Raw genomic sequence first — 27,412 nt, 5'->3', positions numbered from 1 at the left:
TGAGTGTCCCCTTGCTCTTGGTGCCGGGAGCCTCGGAAATACGGCTTCACACTGCTTCTCGGGCCCTCCTTCTCCTGTCCCTGCTCGGCTTTCTATTTTGGCTGGGAGGGTGGCTGGAGGAGGGCACCCACGCGTGTGGAGAAAGTCGAGAAGGCTTGCAGATCTTGTGGGTGGTCAGTGAGAACACAGACGTGGGCTGAGTCACCACCGCACTTGGGAAGCTAAGGACGGGCGCCGGCGAAGCCGGAGGCCCAAGTGCGGCGGCCGCGCCTGAAATGCCAGCCTTGACTCATTCGGTGGGGGCCCGGAGGCTTGCAGTCACCTCCTCTCCTGTTTATGCTGAGGCTTCAGGGAGGGTAAATAGAGCACTCCTCTGCAGTAGGGGTGGGGGGAGGTGCGGTCTCCTCACTGCAGCCCTCCCCCCTGCAGGCTCCTCTGTGGGACCCACCCAGGCCTGATGGCCGTCCCTTCCTTTAAAGAGCTCAGAGTCTAACCTGAAGGAGAGTTGTGCCTCTAGAACATCACGGGCCACTACGGCCTGCACACAGCCAGCTGGGGCTTGTGTTGCGGGCGGTGGGGGGGGGGCGGGTAGGCATGGCCGTTCAGGAGGGGCTTCCTGGAGCTGCTGCTTGGACCTGTAAGCCTGGGAGCTCATCAGGTGGAGGTGACAGGTGGGCCGTCCGGGCGCACACATGCACGCACGAGTCCGCACCCACTCAGGGGTCCGCGAAGGTGGAGGGAGAGGCGAGCCTCCGTCCACTGTGGCCACACACTCTGTTCCTGGGTGAGTGTCCCGGGACCTGCCCCCAAGGGCCCAGAGCTTCACACGGTTTGGGGTATTGGTGCTTCCTTGTGTTTGGTGTTTGGGGGGCCTCTGCCCGAGTTTGTCTGTTAGCCTTTTACGAGGTTGTGAAACCTTGTATGCCATCACGCCTGCGTTCTCAGATGCTGCTAAAGAGGGGCGCAGAACCTTGAGGATAACAGGAACTCAGCATTGCGTGGGGTGTTTCTATTTGCACTGTCTTGACACATGAAAAAAATAAACACGTACGGTCCATTTTGGTTTCCACACTGAAGGGAAGAAAATGCTTTTAAACATCAGGCGGCCAGCTGGCTGGGGCTGCATTTGCTGTGATGCGTGAGTCAGAGGTGGGGCGTCTGGCCTTCCCTCTGCCTCCTGGAGGCTGGGAGACCCTGGAGAAGCTCACAGCCTTGCACTCGTCAGTGCAAGGGGCTCATCCTTTCTCTCCTGCCATGTCCACGGCATTTTTAAAGGGTTTCTTCCTTATCATAATAGCTCGTACTTACTAAACATCATAGGCCAGGCTCCAAAGTAATTTCCATTTGGGGAAATTGAGGCACAGCGAGATTAAGGTCTTGCCTGAGGCTGTAAGCTGCTGAGGGTTGAGCTCTGAGTCCTTTGATCTGGCCAGGTCCAGACAGGCTGCCCATGTGGGTCATAGACTTCTCTGTGCATCTTTACATCATGGCACTTATCCTCGTGAACCCGTTGTGACCTGGCTTTCTCCTTTCTGAGCTGTGTCTTCTGAGGGCCTAAGGGCCATGGCTCAGTTGTCTCTGTGTCCCTGGTGCCTTGAGTGGTTCTGTGTACTTGATCCCAGTGTGTTGAAAGAATGCACATCTCTCTGAGATGGTCCTCCTTTGTTCCTAAGCAACAGCTCTGAAAAGACCCTGTGGGCCCATCTACCGGATGTGAACACTCAGGCTCAGAGATTTCACATGACTTGTCTAAGTTCCCGTGCAGAGGTGAGGCCCCGGGGTGGGGAGCTCATGCCAGTGAGATACTCTCACAGCAGGACGGAAGCCTGCCTCCTGGGTGACCCTCCCTGTTTGCCGAAGAAATGCCGATTTTCATGCTTAATGGGATCATTTTCCTGGAACACGTAGCAGGGATCATGCCAGGCCGAAACCTGGAGTTCTTACCTCAGCAGAACGTCTGCCTGGATTAAACTGCCTGGGGATGGGCCTCTGGTGGGGGATGGGCGGCTACAGGTGACTCAGAAAGATTTCCACGGCACGCTCCTTGTCTCAGACCCCAGGGCCGGCCGCGCGTCTGATGGGATGCTCGCCCGCTTTCTGGGTCGTGCTCTGGCCGTCCCTTCTCTGCCCTCGCCGTTCTCTGTAGCATGAGAGGCCCCCTTCCTGGACCACGCTGTAATTTACAATTATAAAAGATATAAAAAGATTCATAATCTTTGCAGCAGCAGCAGCTTTTCATGCCCTTTTCATAAAGTGTGTGCTGACGCATGTGAAGATCAACACACTTTTTTTTTTTCATTTAATCTTTTCAAAGGCCACACGCGTGGAAGACTGACGTTTTAAAAGGAAAAAAAAAATACGTCCTAAAGGAAGATGTGTTTGTGAAAGGATTTGCCTCTAAACGGTATGTAATGAGGCCCTGAAGTCCTGGTATCCAGATCACAGTTGTATATACCCTTCTCGGCAGCGGATCTGTCCCAAGACACCCAGCGGATGCCGGAGTCCATCGGTAGCACAAACCCTGTGTGCAGTGTGTGTTTCCCTGTGCGTCCGTACCGCTGATAAAATTTAATTTATAAATCAGGCACAGTGTGAGACTCACAACAATAACTAGTAACAAAATGAAACAATTACAACAATACCGTAATGAGAGTTAGGGAATGTGTTCTCTTTCATAACATCCTATGGCACTCACCTTCTTGTGACGATGGGAGATGATCAAAGGCCTACGTCGCGAGATGTAGCAAGGAGGCTGACACAGGCACCGTGACAGAGAGTTCGGGCTACTGCGGGGATCGTGTTTCCACCCCGCGGTTGACCGCAGGTGATGGAAACCACAGAAAGCAAAACTGTGGATAACGGTCGGGGGAGGCACGGTAGTCTTAATATTTTTAACACATTTCCTCAGAGGCAACTGAGAATGGTCTAAAACGTGTGAGGAAAAATGCAAACCACTGATGAAACATTTTAGAAATATCGCAAAGAGAAGCACAGTTACTCGCCTTTAGTTGATGTGGAGGCCGGGCCTCCAGGGCCCCTGGAACTTCTAAAATAGAGGAGGGTGGCCTCATGCTTTGGGGCTGGATTCTGTGAGCGGCCTTTTGAGTTTCTGCCAGCGGCGTTGAAGGCAGAAATAAGATAATAACTGCTGGCTGGTGACTGATTGCCAACCGCCAGGAAATGGTCAAGGTTCCTTAGTAGATACGTGACGCTCTCCGGTCCTCGGGACCTGATGCACTAGCATGCTCCCCGCGTCCGTGGAGAGATGGCATCCTCACAGGGTCTCATGCAAGGACTCAGGCTCAGCTATGACACCGGAGGGGGAGGGGGGAACAGTCCCGGCAAGAGGGTGGTGACCAGGACAGCAGGGTGATGGCTTTGGAGATGGAGGGAAGGGGACGGATTTGAGAAGCTAACAACGGTCAGAGTTGACAACAGGTGTCTCTGGGGATATCTTAGACCATGCCAGTGGGCTAGAACAAAATACCAGCCTGGGTGGCTTATGAATCACAGAAGTGTGTTTCTTGGGGCCCCTGGGTGGCTCAGTTGGTTAAGTGCCTGACTCTTGGTTTTGGCTCAGGTCGCGATCTCACGGGTTCATGGGGTCAAGCCCCACATCGGGGCTTGGGATTCTCTCTCTCTCTCCCTCTCTATCTGCTCTTCCCCCGGCTTGCTCTCTTGCTCGCTCTCTCTCTCTCAAAATAAACAAATAAACTTTAACAAAATTAAAAAAAGAAAGAAATACGTTTCCCATGGTTCAGGAGGCTGGAAGCCAGAGGCCAGGGGGGGAGCATGGCCTGATGAGGGCCCTGATCTCGTCGCAGAGCCCTTGTGCCCTCACATGGCGGAAGGCGAAGGCAGCCGTCTGGGGTCACTAATATAAGGGCACTGATCTCATTCCTGGTGGCTGCACCCTCCATGACCTACTCGCCTCCCAGAGGCCCACCTTCTAATAACTTCACTTTGGGGATTAGGTTTCAACATACAGATTTGGGGGGACACATTCATACCCGGCAGGGGGTAAGGGGAAGAGAGGACTAAAATCCAACATTGGTCAGCACCAGACAACTGGGTGGGTGGTGGGCACCCTTCTACAGCCTTGGGGTCACTCCTCACATCTCCAGCATAAGGAGTGGAGAGCCCTCTATCTCCTGGCCCTGTGACCAGGGCAGAGGGCCGCAGGCCACGGTTTTGGAAGAGAGAACCAGGAGTCTCTCCCACCCACACCATGAATTTTGCATGTCTTCGAATAGACCGTTCTGGGTGGTAGTGGTTTACAACTGAAGGAAAGCAAACACAGAAAGAAAAATCTCAGTGAAACCTGATAATGAAAGGAAAAGCAAATTCGAAATGCAGCATTCGTATAGTTATTAACAGTTATTCTTGGTGAAGTCAGCTTTAGGTGTCCCTGGAGGGCTGGGAGTCACGTCTGTTTTCAACCCTCTGTGTTACCCCTGGGGGGTAAAGCTTTATTAAATATATATATATTTATTATTTATTAATATATACATACATATATAATATATATATTTATTAAATATATATATATATATGTATATATATATATATATATATATACTTAAAGTTTATTTATTTTTAGAGAGAGTGTGTGCATGCGGGGAAGGAATAGAGAGAGGGGTAGAGAGAGAGAATCCGAATCCGAAGCAGGCTCTGCACTGTCAGTGCCGGGTTCAAACTCACCAACTGCGAGATCGTGACCTGAGCCGAAGTCAGGAGTCGGACACTTAACTGACTGAGCCACTCAGGTGCTCCTGGGGAGTAAAGATTTATTATCTCTGTCTCTCTCTCTCTCTCTCTCACATACATACATGCACACATGCTGCCATGAAGACCTTGGTCCAGATGCCACGCAGAATTCCTGCTTTCTACGTGGCAGTTTGCGTATCCAGACCACTTTCTGAAGCCCTGTAAGAAGTGGGGCTTGATTCTTGAAAGAGAAGCATCCAGTATTTGCTCCCAGAGGTGCTTTCTTGCCCTCCTTAGGTCACACGGATGGACAGCAGGTGTAGTCCTCTGGTCTCTGGTTCCGGAATTGGCTGCGTGGGTCGTTTTCCCATCAGACCTGGTGTGAGAGGCGGGTGTGTTGGGGTCCACGCTTCAGCACGAGTGTTCCCCACATCCCATTCTGAGTCTCGTTAGGAAGTCTGGCTGTAGGACCCAAGAATCTGCTTTTGTGTGCTTCCTACGTGTTGTGTGTTGTGTCAGTGACGCTCCTTGCCCCAGATGTCGAGGAAAGCTGGACCACCCACAGTGTGGTCCCAGCCGTGCTGTGTGGTTGGGGAGATTTAGGATAACGTCCTGCCCTCGTCCCCAACGTGTTCCTCCCTGCCGCTTCACGCTGCACGGGTCGTGCCTCGTTCTCCGCACCTGGTGCCATCCTCGGTGCCGGACGTTTCTGGAAGGGCTCACCTGGCCGGCCTCGTTGGGTTTCTCTAACCACAAGCAACACGTTCTCTCCCCCCGTAATCGATGCCTGTGCTCACACTTGTTCATGGTACAGGTCCTGTCCTGGGTTGCTTTGCTCTTCCTTGTTGAATTCGGCCCCCCTTCCATGTTCCCCCTCTGGCTGCAGCTCTGTTTTCTGATGCTGTCCCTCTATTCATTAGTTCCGCATGTACTTGTGAACCTCTACTGTGAACCGGCCACCGGGTGAGCCGTGGAGTCTTCAGAAAGCCGTAAATAGACAGGACTCCTATTTCCAAGGGCCCTGAGTTTCTCTACCCTCAAGGAAGAATGAGTAACGTGCTTGATTTTCCAAAATCGTGTCTCCTCATTACTTTAATAAGACCCTCCTGACAATGAAAACAGTTTAATACTTCACAAAAATCTGTTTCATTAGTTACCATTGCACATCACTCTCTTGTTTGGCTTTTCCTTGAAGTACAGAAATCCAGGCTGTGAGAGGCAGTGTAACGTGCATTGTGGGTAACTCGGCAGCAGGTGGAGATTGTTCCAAGATGGGGCTCCCTGACCTAGCAGCTCTGTTCTCTGAATCTCATAGCTTGTTCTTGTAAATCTGAGCTAAACATGGTCTGCCTGGGGATTACTGGGTCCTAGAACATTGTGGCTGAGAGGGAATTCAACTGTCGCTTAAAAACAACACAGGGGCTGGGGATCCCTGAGCAGCAGGGCCCCCTCTTTTGCCTGGACACTCTCTGTGATGGGAGGTTCATTGCTTCCCAAGGTGTGAAGGTGTGCTTCGTGAGATGGGCCCATCCCTAGCTGGGCAGATGTGGGGTTCCAAGTCTCCCAGTAAGGGCAGGACTGTGGGTGATGCTCAATAAAGATCCTTCTGAATGAATGCAAACCTGAGGCAACAATAAGTTCACCACATTCTGTTTCCACTCTCTCCCCTGGCTCTGCCTTCTGTAATAAAGTTGACAATAGGGACGCCCTGGTGGCTCAGGTGGTTAAGCATCCGACTTCGGCTCAGGTCACGGTCTCACAGTTTGTGGGTTCGAGCCCCGCGTCAGGCTCTGTGCTGACAGCTCGGAGCCTGGAACCTGCTTCGGATTCTGTGTCTCCCTCTGTCTGTTCCCCTTTCCCTCTTGTGCTCTGTCTCCCTCTCTCTTAAAAATAAATAAACATTAAAAAAAATTTTTTTAAGTAGTTAACAATAGCCAGCATTTATCAGGGTTCATTCTGTGCCGGGTTCTGAATGCCTTACATGTGTTAACATTTTTAACTTAACAACCCCATGAAGAAAGTATTATTATGGCTCCCATTTTACAGAGAGGACGGTGAGGCCCGGGTGAGCGGGACCCAGCCGGCTGCGCTCCACAGACCGACCCCGCTCTCTCCCCCACCCGCAAGGAAGGCCACTCTGAAGCGTGCGTCGCATCGTCTCTGCCAGATGCAGCAGGGGTCCTTGGCCTACCCTCACCTTTCTCTCAGGTGCCCGTGCCTCAATCACGCTCGCCAGGTGCCAGCTGCCCCCACACAGGTGCCAACCTCCCACCCACCTCCCCTCTGGAGACCATCAGGCTGTCCTCTACAGCGAAGAGTCTGGTTCTTGGTTTCTCTCTTTTTTCCCCTTTCTTTGCCTGTTGGTTTTGTTTCCTAAATTCCATGTACGAGTGGGACCATATGGTATTTGTCTTTCTCTGACCTGTTTCACTTAGTGTTGTGCTCGGTAGCTGCATCCGTGTTGTTGCAAATGACAAGGTTTCGTTCTTTTTTATGACTAATATTCCATTCTCTCTCTGTATATTTGTATTTATATTTTTATGTTTGTATTTATACTTATACATAGCACATCTTCTTTATCCAGTCGTCGGTCGGTGGATACTGGGGCTGTTTCCATAACTGGGCTATTGCAGACAATGCTGTTGCAAACATCAGGGTGCACGTATCCCTTCTCCTGACTTTGACCTCCATGACCTTGGACCAGGCACGGCCTCATCGCTCAGAAGTCTGCCTTCCCAGGGCCACCTTCCCCGAGCACCCAGGACTCTTTCTCATAGTCCTCAATCACCCTCCCTGTGACTGTCACTTGATTGCCCTGTCCCAGTCTTTTTATTTTTTAATGTTTATTTATTTTTGAGAGAGAGAGAGAGAGCAAGAGCAAGCAGGGAAGGGGAAGAAAGAGAGGGAGACATAGAATCTGAAGTAGGCTCCAGGCTCCAAGCTGTCAGCACAGAGCCCAACGCGGGGCTCAAACTCACGAACTGTGATATCATGACCTGAGCCGAAGTCGGACGCTTAACTGACTGAGCCCCCCAGGTGCCCCTGCCCTGTCCCGGTCTTGGGCATTGTGAGGACAAGTCAGCTTTTCCACTTAGTAGGCGTAGCACCTGGATGTGCAGGAGGCCTTCAGGAAATGCACGTTGGGAGTTGAACATCTCAGGGCCACATGAAATGGGGTCGAATGGTTGTCGCTTGCGCGGATGTGGCGGTGGTTGTGGTAGGGAGTTAGTGCGGAGATGTCTGTGGATGTGCCATCTGGTGTGTATTGTGGGTCGGGTGTGTTGCATGTTGGGTGTGTGCTCGGTATGTGCCGCGGGTATCTCGTGTGTATAATGAGTCGTGTGTGTTGGTGTGTATGTATTATGTGTGTATGGTAGGTGTGTGTGTGAGGGGCACCTGGGTGGCTCAGTCGGTTGAGCGTCCGACTTCAGCTCAGGTCATGATCTTGCGGTTTGTGAGTTCCAGCCCCGCGTCGGGCTCTGTGCTGACAGCTCAGAACCTGGAGCCTGTTTCACATTCTGTGTCTCCCTCTCTTCTCTGCCCCTCCCCTGCTAGTGCTCTGTGTCTCTCTGAAAAAATAAGTAAAAATATTTTTAAAAAATTAAAAACAAATTGGTGTGTGTGTGTGTGTGTGTGTGTGTGTGCATGCTTGTGTCTGAGTGTGTCCTGGGTGGATGGGTGTCATATGAATGTGGGCCGTTTTGAGTGTGTGCCACGTGGGTGTTGTGTGCACCTGTAAGCTCTGGCTCGTTTGTTACGCAGCAGTAGCTACACCCACTAAGAATCCATACACTTTCTACTTTGAGAAGTCAGTCAGTTCTACTGTGTGGGCAATGAAGGTATTGCAGTGACCGCTCTCTGAGCCATTCGTATATTTACGAACACTGTTGTTGTTGTGGCTTATTCTCCCGTAGAGCTGGCATCTTCTTGCCCAATGTGAAATTTTTAAAATGAAATCTGACTTATATTTTATTTTTTTAAATATTTTTTCCAAGTTTTTTTATTTTTATTTTTTTTGAGAGGCAGACCAAGAGAATGAGCGAGAGAGGGGCAGAGAGAGAAGCAGAGAGAATGCTAAGCAGGCTCCTCACTGTCCGCTCGAAGCCAGACGTGGGGCTCGAACTCATGAACCGTGAGATCATGACCTGAGCTGAAACCGAGAGTCAGAAGCTTAACTGCCTGAACCACCCAGGTGCCCCTAAAACTGGCCTTTTAAATGTGAGCCCACCTTCCTCATTGACTAACTGGGTATTTGGTTATAACGAATCACATGGTCTTAAACAGGAGCACGCAGCTTTCCACCAATAAGCTGTGTCTGCATTTACTAACAAGTTCTAGCTTATTAGTCCTGACTAGTAGGACGGGAGGGTGCATCTTCCCAGGGGAAAGCAACATTTTATGTGGGAGCCTCCATGTATTAAATTTTTTTTTTTTGGTATAAATATTAATTCCCCAGGAAAACACTGCCCCAGCCATTCCGCCAGCAAAGGCCTGAGGTGGAAAACTACCACGTTCAGGCTCCTGGCTCAGTGCTATTCTTGTGCACGGCCGTGCCACCCCCTGGGTGCGCCGGGGCCAACGCTGCCCACCGCAGAGACCTCTGGCGGAACGCACGACAGAAGCGTGGGGTTTGGCGTGCGGCTTGAATGTTAGTCACTGTTGCTCTCCCTCTGCTCCGTACCATGTAGCATCCTCCCAGAGTCAGGGATCAGGGAGGGTCAGGAATTATTGACCCTGGTAACCACAAGCAGGAGTCGGATGTCTTTGCTGGCTCTGCAGTGTTTGAAGGATTGAGAGCAGCGTAGGACGAGGAAGCGGGGACGATGGAACTGTCCCTATGTTTCGTGTGATAATGAAACCAAGTGCAGAGTGGCCTCCTTCGCTGGCCCTCTCTCCGACTCTTACTGGAAATGCCTTGACCTTAAAATTGAGTGGTGGGACGCTGACCTCGGCTCAGGTCAGGTGCGCACCCCGAGGGCTCTCCCTTTAGGGAGACGGGTTTTTAGCACACTTTGTGAGCCAGGCCTTTCAAGCTGGGCTCGTCAGCTTGAAATTCCATCTTGCAGGATTTATAGAGGTTGTGTTCTCAGATCTGCCGCATTTCAATTGGGTAAGTGGAATTCTACATCTTCAGAAACGGTTCCCTGCGTGGCACCTTTGCCAGAGCTGAGATACAGAGTTAAGAGCGTGTTAGTGTCTTAGGCTCTTATTCTTGGGAGCTGGCCTGGCGTGACCCCACTGGCTACAGGGAGGTCGGGCTCCGAACCACAGCAATGGTGGTCTGGTCATTGAGGCATCTGGGGAGCCGAAAGAAGAGGGGCTTTGAAAGGAGACCTAGGTGTCAGCTAAGAGAGACCCTCTTAGCTTCTCTCCTTCCTCTCACTCACTCTCCCCTCCCGAAGATCACGTCAGCTCCCACCCAGTGACCACCTGCTGCTTCCCCAAGAACCTGCTCTTTGCAAGTGATTACCTCCCGTCCTCTGCAGACTCCTCCAGGTAGCTCGTATCACCCCATTATGCATGGTGGCAAACAGGCTGGGAGAAAGTGAGGGCACCTTCTAAGGTACACACCGCTTGAGCAAAAGCTAGATGAAGAAGACGGCTCCAGATTAGAGCCTCTCGGATCCCCTTCCTTATCTGCGTTATGCGGCAAGAAGCTTGGTCACAAATTTCTTCTTGCACAAAATCAGGCAACTTACATAAAATACTCTATGCAGCAGCGAGAATATAGTGGGTGCTCCATAAAAGTCACTTCCTTTCCCTTCCTCCAAATCACTGGTATCTAGATGGTTTCATATCCTCAGAAAATTCAGCCTACCTTGAGTTGACCTTGAGTTTTCCTATGGCAAACCAAGACTTGGACTATGTTAATTTCCCACCCAACCCTCTTGTGGTTGGCCCTGCGGTCTCCTAGCTTGGAAAATTAGCATTCTGTCAAGTTGGGCTCAGCATCTGCCTGGCAACGGCACCCGCTCCCTCTGCCTACCGTGCTTGGTAGAAAACACATCTGTCCTTGCCACCCCGGGCACCTCAGCACTGTAGAGGTGGTATTTATGCTAACAACGATAACGTCGTTTTCAATTACCGTTATTAATCATTACGCATGTCAGGACATGTGCAAAGTGCTCCGTGTGGTAGACTCATTTAATCTGTCCATTAGCTGTGAGTTTTGTGCCGTTATCAGGGCTCACGTTACAGATAAGGAGACGTTAAGGGACACAGGTAGGAAGTAGGAGAGCAGGGATTGTAGCCCCGTTGGCTGTGAGGCACATGCTCATCACTGGGATGCTGTTGCCTCCATGGCACCGACAGACAAGCAAGGGCGGTAGACGAACCCGCCTCAGGATTAGGATAACTGGGTTCAAGTCCCATCCTTCCCGTGTGAGCCGAGTGAGATTAAGTGTGTCTTCCTCTCGGTGTGTCTTTTCCTTTAAAGGAAACTCTGAGTGATGGCATCCAGTGGGCACACTGTGGTCCTCATTGGTCAGATACTTGGGTCCCCCTTGTGGGAGCCCAGGCTCTCTGTGTTTGGCTGACGTGATCTCAAGCTGTTAATTTCTCTCTTGTTTTTCAGGTAATGAACCAAAAAGATCATGTCTGAAGTACAAGGAACGGTTGAGTTTTCTGTAGAGCTACATAAATTTTATAATGTGGATCTCTTTCAGAGAGGGTAAGTATGCGTCACTGTTTCTATTTGTGTGTGTGTACGTGTGTGTGTGTACATATACAGTTGACCCCTGAACCACACGTGTTTAAACTGTGCAGGTCCACAGTACATGGATTTTTAAATACAATATAGTATTGCGAATGTCACTTCTCTATCATTTTCTTAATAACATATTCTTTTCTCTAGCTTACTTTCGTGTAAGAATATAGTATGTAATATAACATACAAAATACGTGTAGTTGACTATGTTATCAGTTCTCAGTAAGGCTTCTGGTCAGCAGTAGACTGTTAGTAGTTAAGTTTTTGGAGAGTCAAAAGTCCTTCATGACTGTTGACTGCGTGGAGGTGGGTGGGTGCCCTGGACCCTCAGTGTTGTTCAGGATCGTGTGTGTGTGTGTGTTTAATTTTTTTAACATTTATTCATTTTTGAGAGATGAGAGAGAGAGAGAGAGACAGAGCATGATTAGGAGAGGGGCAAAGAGAGGGAGACACGGAATCCAAAGCAGGCTCCAGGCTCTGAGCTGTCAGCACAGAGCCTGACATGGGGCTTGAACCCACGAACCATGAGCTCATGACCTGAGCTGAAGTCAGACGCTTAATCGAGTGAGCCACTCAGGCACCCCATGGGTGTTTGTGTGTATTTTTCCTGGCAGGGAGTGGAGATGATAAGGGCAGGTTGTAGGGCATTTGGATTCATGAGGAAAGGATTTTCATTATTTTTCCTGCCAAGTGTAAAATCCAAATGTTTAGTGCAGTTGAAAATCACCCATATATTGACAGACACTTGAGAACGCGAATCTCTCCCCTCCCTCCTGCCCTTTCGTCTATCTTCTCTCCTCCGAGTTGCTATTTCCATTGCATACAGTAGTCAGTTTGAGGGGGAAGTGAATTTATGGGACATGAGGCTTGCTTGGGTAGCTCTGATGATAAAAGGTGTCTGCACGACCAGCACGTGTGGGGCCATCTCCCAAAGTTGCGCAGTAACTCCCAAAGTTACCATAGGTCAGGTAAAACCTGTGCCTTCATTTCTCACAGACTGAAAATGTATGAAGTCCTCTGTAAGTACAGAAGTAGAACGTAGTCGCTTGCAGTGTTTGAGGACATACTCTGATTTTGGCGTTTCACACGCATGATCGCATTAGGTCGTCACGACAGACTTACCTCTCAGGGTCACTGCAAATAATAATAAGGTGAAATGCTTACGTGAAGCATCCAGACCCGGACCAGGGCCGTATACTCAGAGTGACTGCTAATACTTTCCTTGTGTTGCAGACCAGGGGGCCTAAGTTCATAGTAACTGAGTTTGTGATGTGTTCAGGTTAACAGAGCCAAACAGGAGGCATCTATGTTGTGGAAAACCACCTCCGTGCTTCAGAGCCAAAATATAACTCGAAGACAGCGTTTGGGTTAAAGAGGAACAATAGCTTTATTGCTTTGCTGGGAAAAAGAGGCTGAAGCAGGCTATGGCCTTCAAAAACTTGCAAGTCTTCCCAGAGGACAGGGCTGGAGTGTTTTATAGGGACATACAGGATCTAGCCGGTTTCGATAGGAATGGAGTATGTGCTGCCAGCCTCCTTAGTCCTTGGTCTTTTTCAGGGATGTTACCACGTTCCTGAAACCAAAAAAGGGAGGAGGGGAGGCTTGTGGAAAAAAGGAAAAGGTTACTTTAAAAATCAAGATTTGCCCAAGCATTAGTGCAGCCGTTGTGATTTTTGTTCAACTTTATGCTTTCAAGCGGTTCCATCTAAAGGTTTTTGCTCTGTAACCAACCACCTTAAACCTTAGTGGCTTAAAACAACAGCTTTCGATGTAGCTCATGTATCTCAGGGAGGGCAGGCGATGGGAGCCGGGCTCCAGTCGGGAAGGTTCTACCAAGCTGGAACAGGTTGTAGGGTATTCTGGATTAATGAGGAAAGGATTTTCATTATTTGTCTCACCAAGTGGAAAATCCAAATGCTGGAGGCAGCAGGCGAACTGGGCTTGTCTACCTGGCAGGTAAGTCCTCCGAGCAGGAGTGGAAAGACACACAGCCTCCTGCCAGCTGTCCTCAGGCTTGCACGGAGTGGTTTCTACCCTGCACAGGTGGCCTTCTGCTGGCCAAAGCCAAGTGCAAGAACGGTCTGAGTTCAGGGTAGAGAAACAGAGACAGTCTCTTGATGGAAGGGGACCAATCTGTGACACTTTGACAATCTTGCCACCCAAGGTTAGTTTCCAGGTTCAAAAGGAGGCTGACATTAAAGCTTCAAGTGCCTCTTATATGTTATGGCCCCTTCTTACATAAGGTAAAATTCGGTGGCCGAGCCGTTTTGGTAGGTGACCTGAATCAGATGGTGAGGGGAAAAGGAAACGATCCTGGGACCAGTTCTCTTCCAGGGACAGGGGCGCATTGGAGTTCTGGAGCTGGATGTTTGAGGGAGCAAAACTCTGCCTCCTCTGGAAACCCGTCACCATGGGTCAAGCTCATCGCCCTCCTCACTTGGTCAGAAGTTGTATGGTGGAGTGAGAAGGGTCTGGGCTTGGGGCCGGACCTCCTGAGTCCCGGCTTGGTTACTGCTTCTTGGAGCTCCTCTGGCGTGTCCTTCCACTCTGCCTTTCAGATTCTACATTTACGAGAAGGGAAGCATTTCTGATAATGTCATGTGTCTATCATAGTGTGAGGCACTTCTATTCAATATCTCCTAAATCCTCATAACCAACCAGAGAATGAGTGATATTATCTTTATTTTGACCGACAGGTAACTGGGATCAGGGCAGTGAAATGCTACACACCTGTAACGTAGCAGAGTGGGGCTCTGGGGCTGAATTGCTCGGGTTCTGATAAATGAGCCTGGTCTCCAAAGTGGGCTGCCTTCTCCCCAGGGCTGCACAAAATATCCATCAAGGTGTGGGCAGAAAATACTAACACTTCTGCTTACGATGGTTTTAATCAAAACTAAGAGAGAAATCAAGCTTCGCTAATAATTAGAATCCACACTGATCCTGGAAATCTTGTTGTGTCCACACGGCACACAGTGATGAATCCCACTTAGTAGCTCCGGCATCAAATAAAAGAGGGCTGTCCCACGGCACACACGAGCTGACGACCTCACCCTCGCAGTGCAAAATACTGCAGTTTGTGACTGGGCAGTTACCCGCACCTGTAAATTGTTTTCTACCTTTAACTGCACCAACCATCGCAGACTAGCAAGTGGCTTCAGAACAGATACCGTAAGGCCGTCATGAATTGAAGGTGGCATTAATAATTAAAGCATAGCAAACAGCAGGAATGACAGAACCACACCGGTCCTCTCTTGCACAAGCCTGGTCACACACACGCGGAGATGGAGTGACAGGCTGATCAGATGCCCAAATTAGCAGACTGAGAAATTTGAACTCATTTAAAACAACGATCTGATATATGGCTTTGTCACCACAATTATTCATAATGCACCTTGTCCTGATTGTATTCTGGGCCTTCAGGCATTGACGAGGTCTTGTATGAGATCATATCCATTAACAAGACATTTCTAGGGACACATCCAGAACTCAAAGAGGGCCCCGTGCAGTTGGTTAAGGGGGTTACAAGACGAGCGTGGAAACCATGACTCTCTCAGCAAGCCTAAGATCCTCTAGATCCGTGTGTTTTGGGGAGTCATTTTGCGTAACCCTGCGCTCACCACCAAAGTCTGATATTTAATCAGGCTAAATTAAAATCCGAACATCGAATCACTGTACTATGTATATTTTTAGTAAGAGCAAAAAGGTTATGTGTTCCTTTAATATAAAAGTAATTGATTTTTAAAACATGGATTATTACATTCCTTCTCTGATCTTTTCAAAGACCTTTTTCTATACTTATAATGCACATCGCATAGGAGTATACAACTGTACGTGCATGTGATTATAAATAAATGTACATATAGTGGGGTTGCACGCTTGAAGACGTTTCTACTTTATGGGATCATTGGCACTTGGTGGCCACTGGTCTAGTGGGACAAGGGATCTCACAGATTTCCTCCAGCTCCTCATGCTAGCACTCTGTGGTGTTGGACGTTGATGTGGATGAGGGTATTATCTTGTGACTGAACATGCTTGAGGGTGGGCTTCATAGCAGCTATGGCCGTGGACAGGTTGGGACGTCCATGGATGGCCGTGGACAGGCTGGGATGTCATTGGGTGAAGCAGTCAGACCTCTTACAGGGATGGAGTGGGTTCTAAGATCTCTAGGGCCCCATCAGCAATAAGACCTTGACATTAAGAGCCCCCAGTCCCCTAAGCCCAGTCTGCAGGGAGTCGCGGATGGGCTAGGCATGGTGCCAGCCAGGATTCTGCATCTGCCAGAGGGGATCCTGACAGGCGTGGTCTGTGGTGCTCAATCGCTAAGGATTTTCCTGCCCTGAATCCCGCAGGAGCCATGCTCACAGTGAAATGTAGTTACCTTACCAGCAAGCACTCCATAGGGGAGTGATGACCACCATCCAAGCCTAGTGGGCAAGTTGCCCACCGCATGAAAGAAAACAGAGGATTTCCACAGGCCATTCAAGGAAAAGAAGGCAGCATCTGGGGAGGCTGGCCCATTTCGGGGGTGTGAGGATGTGCCTCAAGACTCTCCAGGAGGTAGAAATTAGAGTTGGGGGTTGCAGAAGAAGGAGTGTGCCCTTAGACTGAATTTGACTGTGGCCACCCAAGTTCCAACTGTTTCTCCAGTTGATGAGAAATGCCCCTTGTACCTCCATCCAACGTCCCAGAGCATCACTGCCCATTGTGAGATGCTGGACCAGAACCACGTGGATGCAGAACTGAGCATATTGCTTGAGCTTTTGCCCCGATCGGGGATTATTTGCTTCTAGCACATTTACGTGTGTGGATGGTTTTTCTAGTCCCAGAATGCATGTTGCCTTTGGGTGATGTTTGCTTTGAGCAAACAGTCAACTTGCATTTATCCAAAGTCTACATTGACTGAAGAAAATTCTCAAAGGAAAAGCCTCTCCTGAAACCGGTCAACAGACATTGGTGAATTGTCAACCCGTGCTTGGCAGCAAGACTCGTCCTGACAAAAAGGCAGGGAGGCCTGGGGAGCCTGGCCTGGGGGTCACACCTGAATGTGAAGCCAGACTCTGACACTTGTAAGCTCTGAGAGCGTGAAAATATCCTTTCAGAATGCTGAGAGCCACCGTTTTGTCACCTGTGAAGTGTCTATGACACAGTCTCATGGGGTCATCAGAAGTCTTATGGTATTAGTTGCACTAATTAATACATGCAGAGGACCTAGCGTGGTGCCTGGTATCTAGCAGGTACTGTCTACGTTGTCACTCCTACTAATGAATCCTTGCCCCCTGCTTGTCCTTAATGTTATTAATGGAGTCACCATCCGAAAGGGTTGGTGTGCCTGCCGTGCCTTCCTGGGTACAGCCCTCCAGCTTGCTTACGCTCCCACCCCTCACACCCCGAATGGTTTGACCTTAAACTTCTGTGCCTTATTGTCTGTGCTCAGGTTAGTCTTGACCCTTGTCCTTCTGATATCTACCTCGAAAATTCTACCCTACCAAGCTCCACCTTAAATGTAACCTCCTGTGCAAACTATTTCTGTACATTGATATTTACCTACAGCATTCAGCCCAGTTTTTATGAACACCTCGTTCCCATATTCTTAAAGCCTGTCTGTCTTGTTTTATTCTGCCGTCCACTCACACAGTCATTGCTATAGACACTAATAAGCATACACTGTTGTAATAGGCTCTAGAAACGTGGAGATGGGAGACTTGTGCCCACAGAGTGTTTACCGGCTGACGAGGGAGGCAGACACACACATAGGAAATGGCCACGATGTGCGATAAGTTCTGTGACAAAGACAGGCTTGGGGTGCTGTGTAGAGAAACAGCAGAGGAACGCCAGCCTGTGGGCAGATCAGAGGAGGGGCCCTGGCAGTGGATCACACAGAGCTGTCGCTTGAAAGGTGGGTGGCAGTCAGCCATGCAGAGGACCTGGAAAGGCAGGACCACAGAATGGCCCGCTGGTGTCGGGAAGCGGAGCCTACCCAGAAGGCCACGGTGAAGTGAACAGAAAGAAAGAAGGTGGGGAGGGGGATCACAGAACTTACGACAGCCAGTCCCTCCTTAGACTGGCCACTATAGTGATGTTAATGTCACAGACGTGCTGAGATAACAGTGGTTGTCCTTTCTGGCTTTGTTCTCTTGTCAAATGGCCTTAGGCTCCTTAAGGGTAAAGACCCAATCCTATGTGACTTTATATGGCCAGTGCCCAGCCCAGTACGGGGCCTGGTGCCTCCTAGGAGATCAATGACAGCTTGTGTTTGCCTGGGTTGGACTTTCTGCTGCTTTCAGAACTTCCTGCAGCTCAGGTGGGGTCACGTGGATCTTTATTAAATGACATTAATCATGAGAAAACAGTTCCTAATTCCTAATATGCTATTTATTTTTTTTTAAGTTTATTTATTTTTGAGAGAGAGAGAGAGAAAGAGAGTGTATGCATGTGGTGGGGAGCAGCGGAGAGTTAGGTGGATGGAGCATAGGAAGCAGGCTCCGTGCCGACAGCACAGAGCCTGATGTAGGGCTCGATCCCACAAACCATGAGATCATGACCTGAGCCAAAGTCAGACGCTCAACCTATTGAGCCACCCAGGCGCCTCCCCCCACCCCCCAATGTACTATTTAAATCGATGCACCTCAAAGTGTGGCTAGAGTCACCATTCTGCTGCTGTTAGAGATGCAGAGTTTTGGTCCTGGCTCAGATATAACCAAGTCAGGATGGCTGGTTGTGAGGCTCAGAAAACCATGTTTTCACGTGTTTTCCAGGTGAGTCTGGTTGAACAGCCCAGGATGTTTCTATGACAGTGTCGGACTAGGCCGTGTGCTAGAATCATCGGCAGAACCCAAAAATCTACCCTGCAGACTAATTAAATAAATAATCTCTAGAGCGGGACCCCAGGCATCAGCACTTGTCAAGTTTCCCTGTAGGAGACCGGACCTTGCCTCCCTTTGCACATACAAGCCTTTTGTTCATGAACCCATGGAGAGCCCGTGTTGGCTTTCCAGTGTGGATTCTGGAAGCCAGAGAGCGGAAGGGAGGGTCTTATTTTATTTACAACTATTTTCTCATAAGGAAATACGTAAGTGGACAACTAAGTGTAAACCCATTATGTGGATGTCCTAAGTCATCAATTTCTTATATCTCATTTGTACCTATATATGAGGTTGTGAACCTTCATTCCTACTGCTGTTCGCCGAAAAGGGAGCTAGCATTTGTCCTTGAAAACGTATTCATATTTGACTTTAAATCTTAAGTCAGACAAAGCTCTACATCAAACTGACTTTCTTTCAGAGTGCAGGTTCTCCCCGACGGTCAGATTCATCTCCTGGCCTTTCCTCCACACCTCCTCTTCAATATCACTTAGAAGATTTTCTGCCCCGGAGGTTGTAGATGATTACAGATAAATTCTGTCATCCCCACACAAGAGTTGCACGAAATGGCCCACAATCAGTATTATCAGATCTGATGTCTAAGGTCAGACACTCATGGAACTATTAGGATTGAAAACCACTTTGAACGAACTCACATGCCTTTTCTCTACCAGAGTGAACACGGTTGAGCCATAAGTCAAGGGCCTCCTGGAAGAAAATGCCATCTTGTGTTTATGCCTCGACATCCCCACCAGAGCCTAATGGCCAGCGACAGCCAGCTCCCTGTGAAATGAGTTAACCAGCCCTGATGTGCCTTAATAGACTCAGAAATACAATTATCTTTACTCGCCAGAGATCAATTAATTGATTTGTCTGGTTCCGTCAGAAACAATCCTTTCCTTCGCTTCTCTTATTAAAATATGTTGCGATCCTTCCCATTCATTCCCTCACTTTTGAAAGGGAGCAGGGATCATAAACGGTTGCGAGCCCCATTGGACATTCAGCTTTGCCGGGTCAAGGAGCGCCCCAGCTATGGCCCAGGGAGTTCGGGGTGCATGTGAACCCACCGGGCGAGCGTCTCCAGGGCTTTGGCTTTGACCAGGGCACATTTGCTGCAGAGACAGGGCGAGCGCCCTGATGAACGGTCAGTGGGTAAGAGGCCACGGATCTAATACACCAGTTCAGTCCTGTGACTCTCCACATGTGCAAACCCACAGATGCCCTTTGTGTGTAAGTCAGTGTGATTTAGGATTTCTATCACTCATAGTCAAGGGCTCCATCTAGCAGGGGGAATGTGGGTAGGCTCCAGAGTCTCTAAGAATAAAATTCCTTATTATTGTTTTAATAAGAATTTGATCTCCCTGTAAAAAGTCATTATTAGAAGTTTTCCTGTGACGGTGGCTCAAGTACCAATGTGTAGCTGGACATTCTGGATTATTTGTCCAGAAAGTGCACATTCCTGTCAACAATTGCCCTGTCTCATTTTTCTCTTCTTTTGCCTTTGAATCTGCGACTTCCTGAGCCTGCTGCTTTAAGCCTTTTATCCTCTTAACCCCTGGCTGAGGACATGCTCAGCAGGCCTGTGAAGAAGAGACCCTTCCAGGGGGCTGAGTGTGGCCTGTAGAGGTGAACATGCCTCTGGTGAGCTGCCCACAGGCCTGTGTGCCCCCTGGGGGCATCACAGAAGAGGCAGAAGCCCCTGGGCAGTGTGGCCCTTTCTAGTTTTGAACTCAAAGTGGTTACAAGAACACAAGGCAGGCCCCTCAGGGGAGCGAAAGGCATCTGGTCCTGAAGGCGATAGAAGGAATGAGCACAGACACAAATCTTGATTTGGATTCTGTGTCTTCTGTTATCAGCCGGCTGCCCACAGGCAAGTTGCTAACCTCTGTTCTCTGTTCCTTCCGTGGTTTTGCAGGATCGTTGTTGGAAGCCAGCGAGGTCGTATTTGTAAAGCTCCTAGGTAGACAGAGGTCTGGGCTCTGCAGTGCTAGCTGAGATGGCCTGAAACGGGCCGCTGATCTGGCCAGAGTCTGAACTGGGCCTTCCTTCCTATGTTTTAATTAGGTGCTTTTTTTTTTTTTTTAAAGTTTATTTATTTTGAGAGAGAGAGAGAATGAGAAAGGGAGGGGTAGAGACAGGGAGAGAGAGAATCCCAAGCAGGCTCTGCACTGCTAGTGTGGAGCCCACACAGGGCTTGAACCCGTGAACCCTGAGATCACGACCTGAGCTGAAATCAAGAGTCAGACGCTCAACCGACGGAACCACCCAGGCGCCCCTGAGCAGATGCTGTATAGTCACGACCCCTAATCCCCCAGGAAGGGGTAAAGTCTTCTTGGTTTTACTTTTTTGTTTTTTGTTTTTAAAGTTTCCAGTGGAAAATCTAAATGGACCCCATGCTGATTCGTATGGGCCTCCGTGGGAGAAACTCTGCTTCCTGTTCTTCGCCCCATATTTGAGGTCTCCAAAGTGAAAAAGCCACATTTATTTTTGTTCCCAGCCTTAATGGGATATAACTGATCTATAATGTTAAGTAAGTTTAAGGTGCATGTGTGCTGATTCCACACGCATGTGTATTGCGGAAGGTCACAGTATCTTTTAGCAACTTCCAAGCACACAACACATCGCTGAAGTATTGCTTTGGGAACTCCCATAAAACGTCCGTAGAGCTCTAGTAAACCGCAGATGTTTCTTCTCTAGAAGGTTCTGCGAATGGATCTTGGGTCAGAGGAGAAGGTGTAAGGGAGTGAGGTCCTTGAGGGCTCCTGTTTGATTTTTCTTCTTGTCCAATATCGCTCAAAACGCTATTTTATATACACATGTGTTTTCCTTTACAAAATGTAATAGACCAGTTCTCTATTTTTTCCCTTTCCCTGCTTTTTGTTTTTTCATTTGGAGACGTTTCACTCTTGATAATATGAACCATTTATCCTGAAAATGACTAAATTTTGCTGCTTCTTGTGCTTCGAAGTCACTGGTAATGTTGGTAGAGATTAATACTGTATTTGAGCAAGCACTTTTATCATCCGACACGGTGAGGAAGGACATGACGTTCAGCCTAAGAGTCCTCACTCCCAAGTCTGTATCCCACCTCCTCCTGAACCCCTGTGGGAGGCGCAGTGTGGAGCTCTGAGGATTGAGCTCTCTCTCAGGGACTCTGTGGCATCGGGCAGTGGATCTCCACCCGCTCGGTGGGAGGAGCTTTTATGAACCGCAGAAGTCTGGAAATGCGTGTAGCCGAAGCTGGGACCCTCCATGGCTCCAGCGGTCCCACAAGCTGACGTTCAGGTCTGTGAAGTGACTGTTTGGGAACTTCTGGGAAAAGGGAGTCACCAGTAGAAGGCTGGCCCTTTCCTGCTCTTCCTAAAAATAGGTGATTGTTCGTGTTCATCAACACGCTCTGTGTTTCCCCCAAAGGGTAACATTTTAGGCTGTTTTAGAACAATTCTCTGTAGTTTCATTTGATGAAACCATCTCCTGAATTCTGTCTCAACTCACTAGACTCCACCAGAATTTAACTGGGGAAGAAAAATTTAAAATTCTGGATCACTACAAAATTGATAATTTTGCAACCCCATAATTTGACAGGGAGTGTTATCCCTAAATTGCAGAGGACGCGGGGGCTAGCGTGGGTTTGGTGTCTGCCCAGGTATGCATGTGTGGCCAGTGGCCAGAGGGAGAGGTTCTCGGACCCAGAGTCGGGCATTCTGTCTCTACCCTACCAGGCATGTTTGTTTCCCTTGGGTCAGGATGGATGTTCGGATGCTGTGATGTCTTTTTCACCCCTTCCGTAAACACTCTGTACTTCTGCAAACAACAAAACTACCGAGTGCCACACTCAAGGGGAAATCAGGCTCAGACTTCTTTTCCTTGCTGCCCTGCACATGCCTGGATATCCTTGCATTGTGAGAGGATGACGTACGGGGAATTGAATCCTCCCAGCCAGTGACTGGCAGGCAAGGGAGGCACTTTCTCAATCAAATGTATCCACACCTCCATGACACAAGTCCTTCCCCTAAATAGAACCCTCAACGATGAGCATTTGCTCCCCCTTTCTCTTACCCGTTAGAACTTTCCTGAATGTCATTCTCCTCAAGAGGGAACATGTGGCATCCCTCCCATAGAATTCCCATACACAGCGCCCCTGGTAAAACAGATCAGCCTTATTTCCTGTTCCTCTGTTTATGCATTTATAAACTTGTTGATTTACTCATTTGGGGGACATTGGGCTCTGTGCTACCCTAGGATTTCTGGGCAGAACAATGAGAAAGACAGAGTCGTGAACTCAAGTCATCCACAGCCGACTGTGGGAGTCAGGGATGCAAGTCAAGAAATCGATGTCCCAAACAGGACAGCAAAGCAGGGACAAGGACTGCCCTCCCCCCCACCCCGGAGGCATCGGGACAGGTTGCCTGTGAGAGGGGGCTCTCTCATCAGATAAAGGCTGGGAGGGAGTCCCAGGCATTGAGAACCGCATGTGCAATGGCCTGGAAAGGAAAAAGCATGGCCTCTCCTGGTAAGTGCCACGGTGCTCAGGTGCTCAGGACAGCTGCGTGAGGGGGGGTCTTTTCCCTAGCGTGGGCGGGGTGGGGCTAGCCCTGGTCATGGTGAAGGGCCGATGTGTTGTGTCCCGTGCCTGGGATGGCGCTTGTAGATAAAGAGATAAAGGAGGGCTACGGGACAGTCTAAGTAAGGGAGTTAGTGATTGGGGGCATGGTAGAAATGGCTCTTTGGAAGGATACTTAGGGTCTTAGGGTGGGGAAAACGAGGAGGGCAGTGAGGATGGCTCGGAGGGAGAAGACCTGGGAAATGCTGATGCAGAGGAATTAGAAGAACTGGTGCCTTTACGTAGTGTTGAGGGGGAGAGAGGAGTTGCAGTCGAAATCAGCTGATCACTTGAAGGAGCAGAAAAAGCCGAGGCAGAGGAGGACCAGGCAGCTGGGGTAGGCGATGTGTGTCCACCGGTCTGGAGGCAACGCGGGAGCTGAGTCCAGAGGACAGGCAGGAATCTGGGCTGGGATTCGTCGGCTCGTGGGTGTACTTGAGCCTGGCTCAAGCCCTTCAGGGACCGGTGACCCTTTGGGAGCTCAGACTGCGTGCCAGGACCTTTGGTACATCAGCTCACTCGGCGCTATTGACAGCCCTGTGAGCTAGGGAAAGGGGCCAGCTCATCTTCCAGGTGGGTAAACTGAGGCCCGGAGATACCTGGCTGTATCTGCAGCAGAGTCAGGGTTTGAATTCATGGCTGGCGGTCCTCAAAGCCAGGACTATCGACACTGTTCTTTATTCTGTTGGCAAGACAGACCCCAAGAGAAAAATCACAATTTAAATACATTTGGAGGTGAAGAAACACACGAAAGTGTCTGAGCTAAAGCTGTTGGGGAGGTGTCAGAAGCACCAGAAGAGAGGAGAAATGGCAGAAGTGAAGAAATGCAGAAACGTGAGAGCCTGAAGGAGGGAGCATCCCCGGGGTCACATCCTGCAGAAAGATCAAAGGGTATGGGGACCCAGAGTGTCTTGAATTCGGCCTCTGGTGGTCAAGGCCAGCTTTTGTCAGAGCAGTTTGTCTGTAGATGGGAGCTTGGAGCCAGAGAGCCTGGTATGCAGAGGCTGGAAGCTGGCCCTGCGGAGGGAAATCTCACCTGCCTCCTGAACCGAGCTGTGCTGTTCCCTGTGATCAAGCCAAGTAGAGCTGATGGGCGTGGCCATGGCCCACTTGCCGCCTCTCTGAACTCATGCTAACGGGGTGGGAGAGGAGTCCCCAGAGGGCCCCTGGGGGAGGCAAAGTGCATACCAAGGAGTTGGAGCTTTTGCTTGAGGAGTCGATGCAGGAGGGCTGAGTATGGGATGTTTTAAGCAGGGGGATTATCAGATTTGGACTGGAATGTCATTTAGCTGAAGCATAGAGCAGAGATTGGAGCAGAGAGGAGCAGTGCCTGCCTGGAAGGGGATCAGCACACGTATGTTTGAATTCATATATACTGGGTGAGGGTACTCACAGGAACAGGGTAGGAATGATGCAGGAGACCTTTACTGAGCTACGTGACAAAGAGGTTTCTCACTGTGTTCCAAATCCTATTGATTAGCAATTTCTAAGCTTTGTATAAAGCACAAATCCCACCACTGATCTCTGTCTTCCCATGACTTAGTGAGCAGTGGAGCCATAAGGAACAGTGATGAAATGGAACCAGTGTGCTTTATTTATAGCTGGGAAGGTTCCTAATACTCTCCCCTCACAGGGTATTGAGAAAACAGATCGGGCAATGAGGATTAGGCATAGGCGTGAGGACCAGACTGGGATTTCTTCCCATCCCTCCCTACTCCCAATGGAGATAAATCTTTAGACTCAAGTGTTTAGAGGCAGTGGGGAGGGAGAGGAAGAGGAGAGACAATGAATGGATGTTTGCGTCCCAGGAGGGGCCTGGGGCCCATCGGCTGAGCCATAGTTTCTGAATACAAGGAATAGAATCCAAGTTGAAGACCACTGCACATGGTTGTTGGGATTTAAGGCAAAGTAACCTTGCCCTTTATTAAAACACATCCATCCCGTTCAACATCACAGGCTTTAACCAATCAAATTGGCAATGTCCCTCTCTGGACATTCACTTCCTGGGTCACCCGGTCCCCTGCATTTAAATACCATTCCTGTGCCACTGGCTTCCCGGTCAATGTCATCAGCCCCTTCCCTCTTCCAGATTTCAGACTTGCCCAGCACAAGTTTGACCGATTATCATCTTGTCTACGTGACACAGAGACCAAACACCCATCTTCCACCTTCCCTCCCAAACCTCTTCCATCAGTCACCCCCCCACCCTTGGTTAATGGCAACTCCGTTCCCGGGTTGTCGAGACCGACCACTTCTTGACTTCTCTCTGCCTCCCTCCTCATGTCACTGCAGCCAGAAATCGTGTTGGCTGTCTCTTCAAAATGCATCCTGAAGATGACATTTCTCACCCCCTCCTGCTAATGCCCTGGTTCAAGCCACCATCTGTCCCATCCAGATTTATACTATCGTCTCCCCTGTCTGATCTCTCTGATGTCACCCTCGGCCATCCCTAATCCATCACAACATAGAAGCCCGATGGTCCTTCTAAAGAGATGCTTCTGTGTTCCAGCTCTCCAACAGCCCTTCGGTTTGCTGTGAACAAAGCCAGAGTCCCCGTGATGATGCTATTCTTCCCTCCTTCATGTCCCTCCTGCCACAGAGGTCTCTTTAGTGTTCCTTGATTGTGCCAGACATGATCCCGCAGTAGAGCCTTTGTGTTGATCTCCCCTTGACTCTTCCAGGTCACTGCTGGAGGCCCTCTCCTGTGGCGGGTGCTGCGATGTGCTGGCCAGGGGCTCCAGCTGGGAGCTGCTGGGCTCCCACATCTGGGTCCTTCCCGGGGGAGGGGGGTGGTTTCCTAGCTGGGAGGTCTCCACCTTGCCCAAATTTGCATGCACCCCTTCCTTCCACTCCAGGGCTGCTGACATCCAGTGACTGGTTGATGGGTGCCACAAAAGCCTGTTCCCCTTGCCCCCATCAGGGGCATCTGTGACGGACCATCCCAGGTTCTGAGTTCCCCATGGACTGGCCGAATCTCCTGTTGCAGTTATATCTCCGTCCATCCATCTCTCCCGCCCTCCAGTTCTCTCTCTCCCATGGCAGGTGTTCCTGAGATCACTCCCCAATACATGTTTGCACACAGATTTCCAACTCAGAGACTCTGTATCAGGAAATCCAACTTGAAACACCTGCCCTGACCACCCCTCTAAAGCTGCAGTCCCCACACCCCCACCTACCCTGCTGGTTCTCCGGCCCCACAAACACTGGTAACCTTGCTCCATTTCCATGTTTTTGGTTGGTATCTGCCTTCCCTCACACCGACCGTAGGCTGTAAGCTCCTGGAAGAAGGGACGCCTGGTGTGTTCCCTGATGTCACTCGGATGTCTGTAACTGGGCCTGGCTCATCATAGTTGCTCATCAAGTGTTAACTGAATGGAAGGAATCGAGAGGTAAAGGTTGTGGTTGACAAGCACAGGACAGGGGGCTGTGTGTTCCCTGCACCAGGGTGGCGGGCACCTTGAGTGTGATGTCCAGGAGTCTGGGGTCCCTTCCAGGACCAGCAGGAAAGCACATCAAAGGTAACTGTTGTAAGCGTCAGGACTTGGTGGTATGTCGGTTTCCCAGGGCTGCACAATGGAGGGCCAAACACTGGGTGGCTTACCCAAGGCAGTGTCCTTGTCTCACAGGCCTGGAGTCTAAAAGTCTGAGATCAAGGTGCTGGCAGAGTCGGTCCCTTCTGAGGCTCGGCGGGAGAATCTGCTCCAGGACTCTGTCCTGGCTTCTGGTGGTCATGTGGTGGTCTCTGATGGTCTTTGCTGACACATCCCTCCTGTCTCTGCCTCCATCTTTACGTGGTGCCCCCCGTGTGTCTTTAAACATCACCTTCCCTTGTGTGTGTCTGTCTCAGTGTCCACGTTTCCCCTTTCTATAAGGACAGTGGTCATTGGATTAGGGCCCAGCCTAATGGCCTCATTTGAACTGAAAAACCTCTGTAAAGATCCTCTTTCCAAATCAGGTCTCATTCTGAGGTACTGGGGATTAGGATTTGAGCATCTCATTTTTTTTGGGGGGGGGGGGCACAATTCAACCCCTAACAGGTGCTATCTCCCAGTTTGTGGAGAGGGAACGGGATTTGGAAACACATGCCAAGGCCTGACCTGTAGGCGGAATGGTGATTTTGTGTAGATTCCGCCCAGATTTGCTCAGCACCGAGAGGGCTCCAGGGCTGCAGGACTTCTGGTGTTAAACCTGTGGATTCCCCAGGCCAACTGCAGTGAGCCGCCCACCCCAGGTGAGGCAGGGCACGGGCTGAGTGATGACCCTGGGGAGGTAAGTAGGTCACATTGCAAGGACGTGGGATGTCGAGACCATGGATATTATCCCATGGAGAGTGGGCACCATAAGGTGACCAAAGTGTATGGGCCTGAGGTCCGGCAGTCCTGGGAAGAAGCTTGGGTGTCACGCAGGTCAGTTGACTGAATATGTGAATAAGAGAGCTGGGCACACTGGAGGGGACTTTGCCTGGTCAGTCCTTAGACAGCTGGGCGGTGGAAGAATCCTCTCAGAATGTCCCATTTCCTGATTCCTCGTGGAGGC

At 49.9% G+C, this 27,412-nt stretch overlaps 1 protein-coding gene across 6 annotated transcripts in view; it reads left to right on the top strand.

Moving 5' to 3' along the window:
• Window positions 1–27,412, top strand: part of FAM135B (family with sequence similarity 135 member B) — a 280,285-nt gene that overhangs the window by 89,151 nt on the left and 163,722 nt on the right. For 5 of the 6 annotated variants that reach the window (XM_042923586.1, XM_042923585.1, XM_042923588.1 and 2 more), the window contains exon 2: window positions 11,282–11,377. In XM_042923586.1, the coding sequence (XP_042779520.1) occupies window positions 11,301–11,377 (77 nt within the window). In that variant the 5' untranslated portion in view covers window positions 11,282–11,300. Of the gene's footprint in view, window positions 1–2,333; window positions 2,405–11,281; window positions 11,378–27,412 lie in introns of those variants that run through there. The other variant, XM_042923589.1, reaches the window with a different exon arrangement.

The sequence above is a fragment of the Panthera leo genome, chromosome F2 (genome assembly GCF_018350215.1).
Source record: "Panthera leo isolate Ple1 chromosome F2, P.leo_Ple1_pat1.1, whole genome shotgun sequence".
Lineage (NCBI taxonomy): Eukaryota > Metazoa > Chordata > Mammalia > Carnivora > Felidae > Panthera > Panthera leo.
This window is presented reverse-complemented; position numbering and strand designations above follow the sequence as displayed.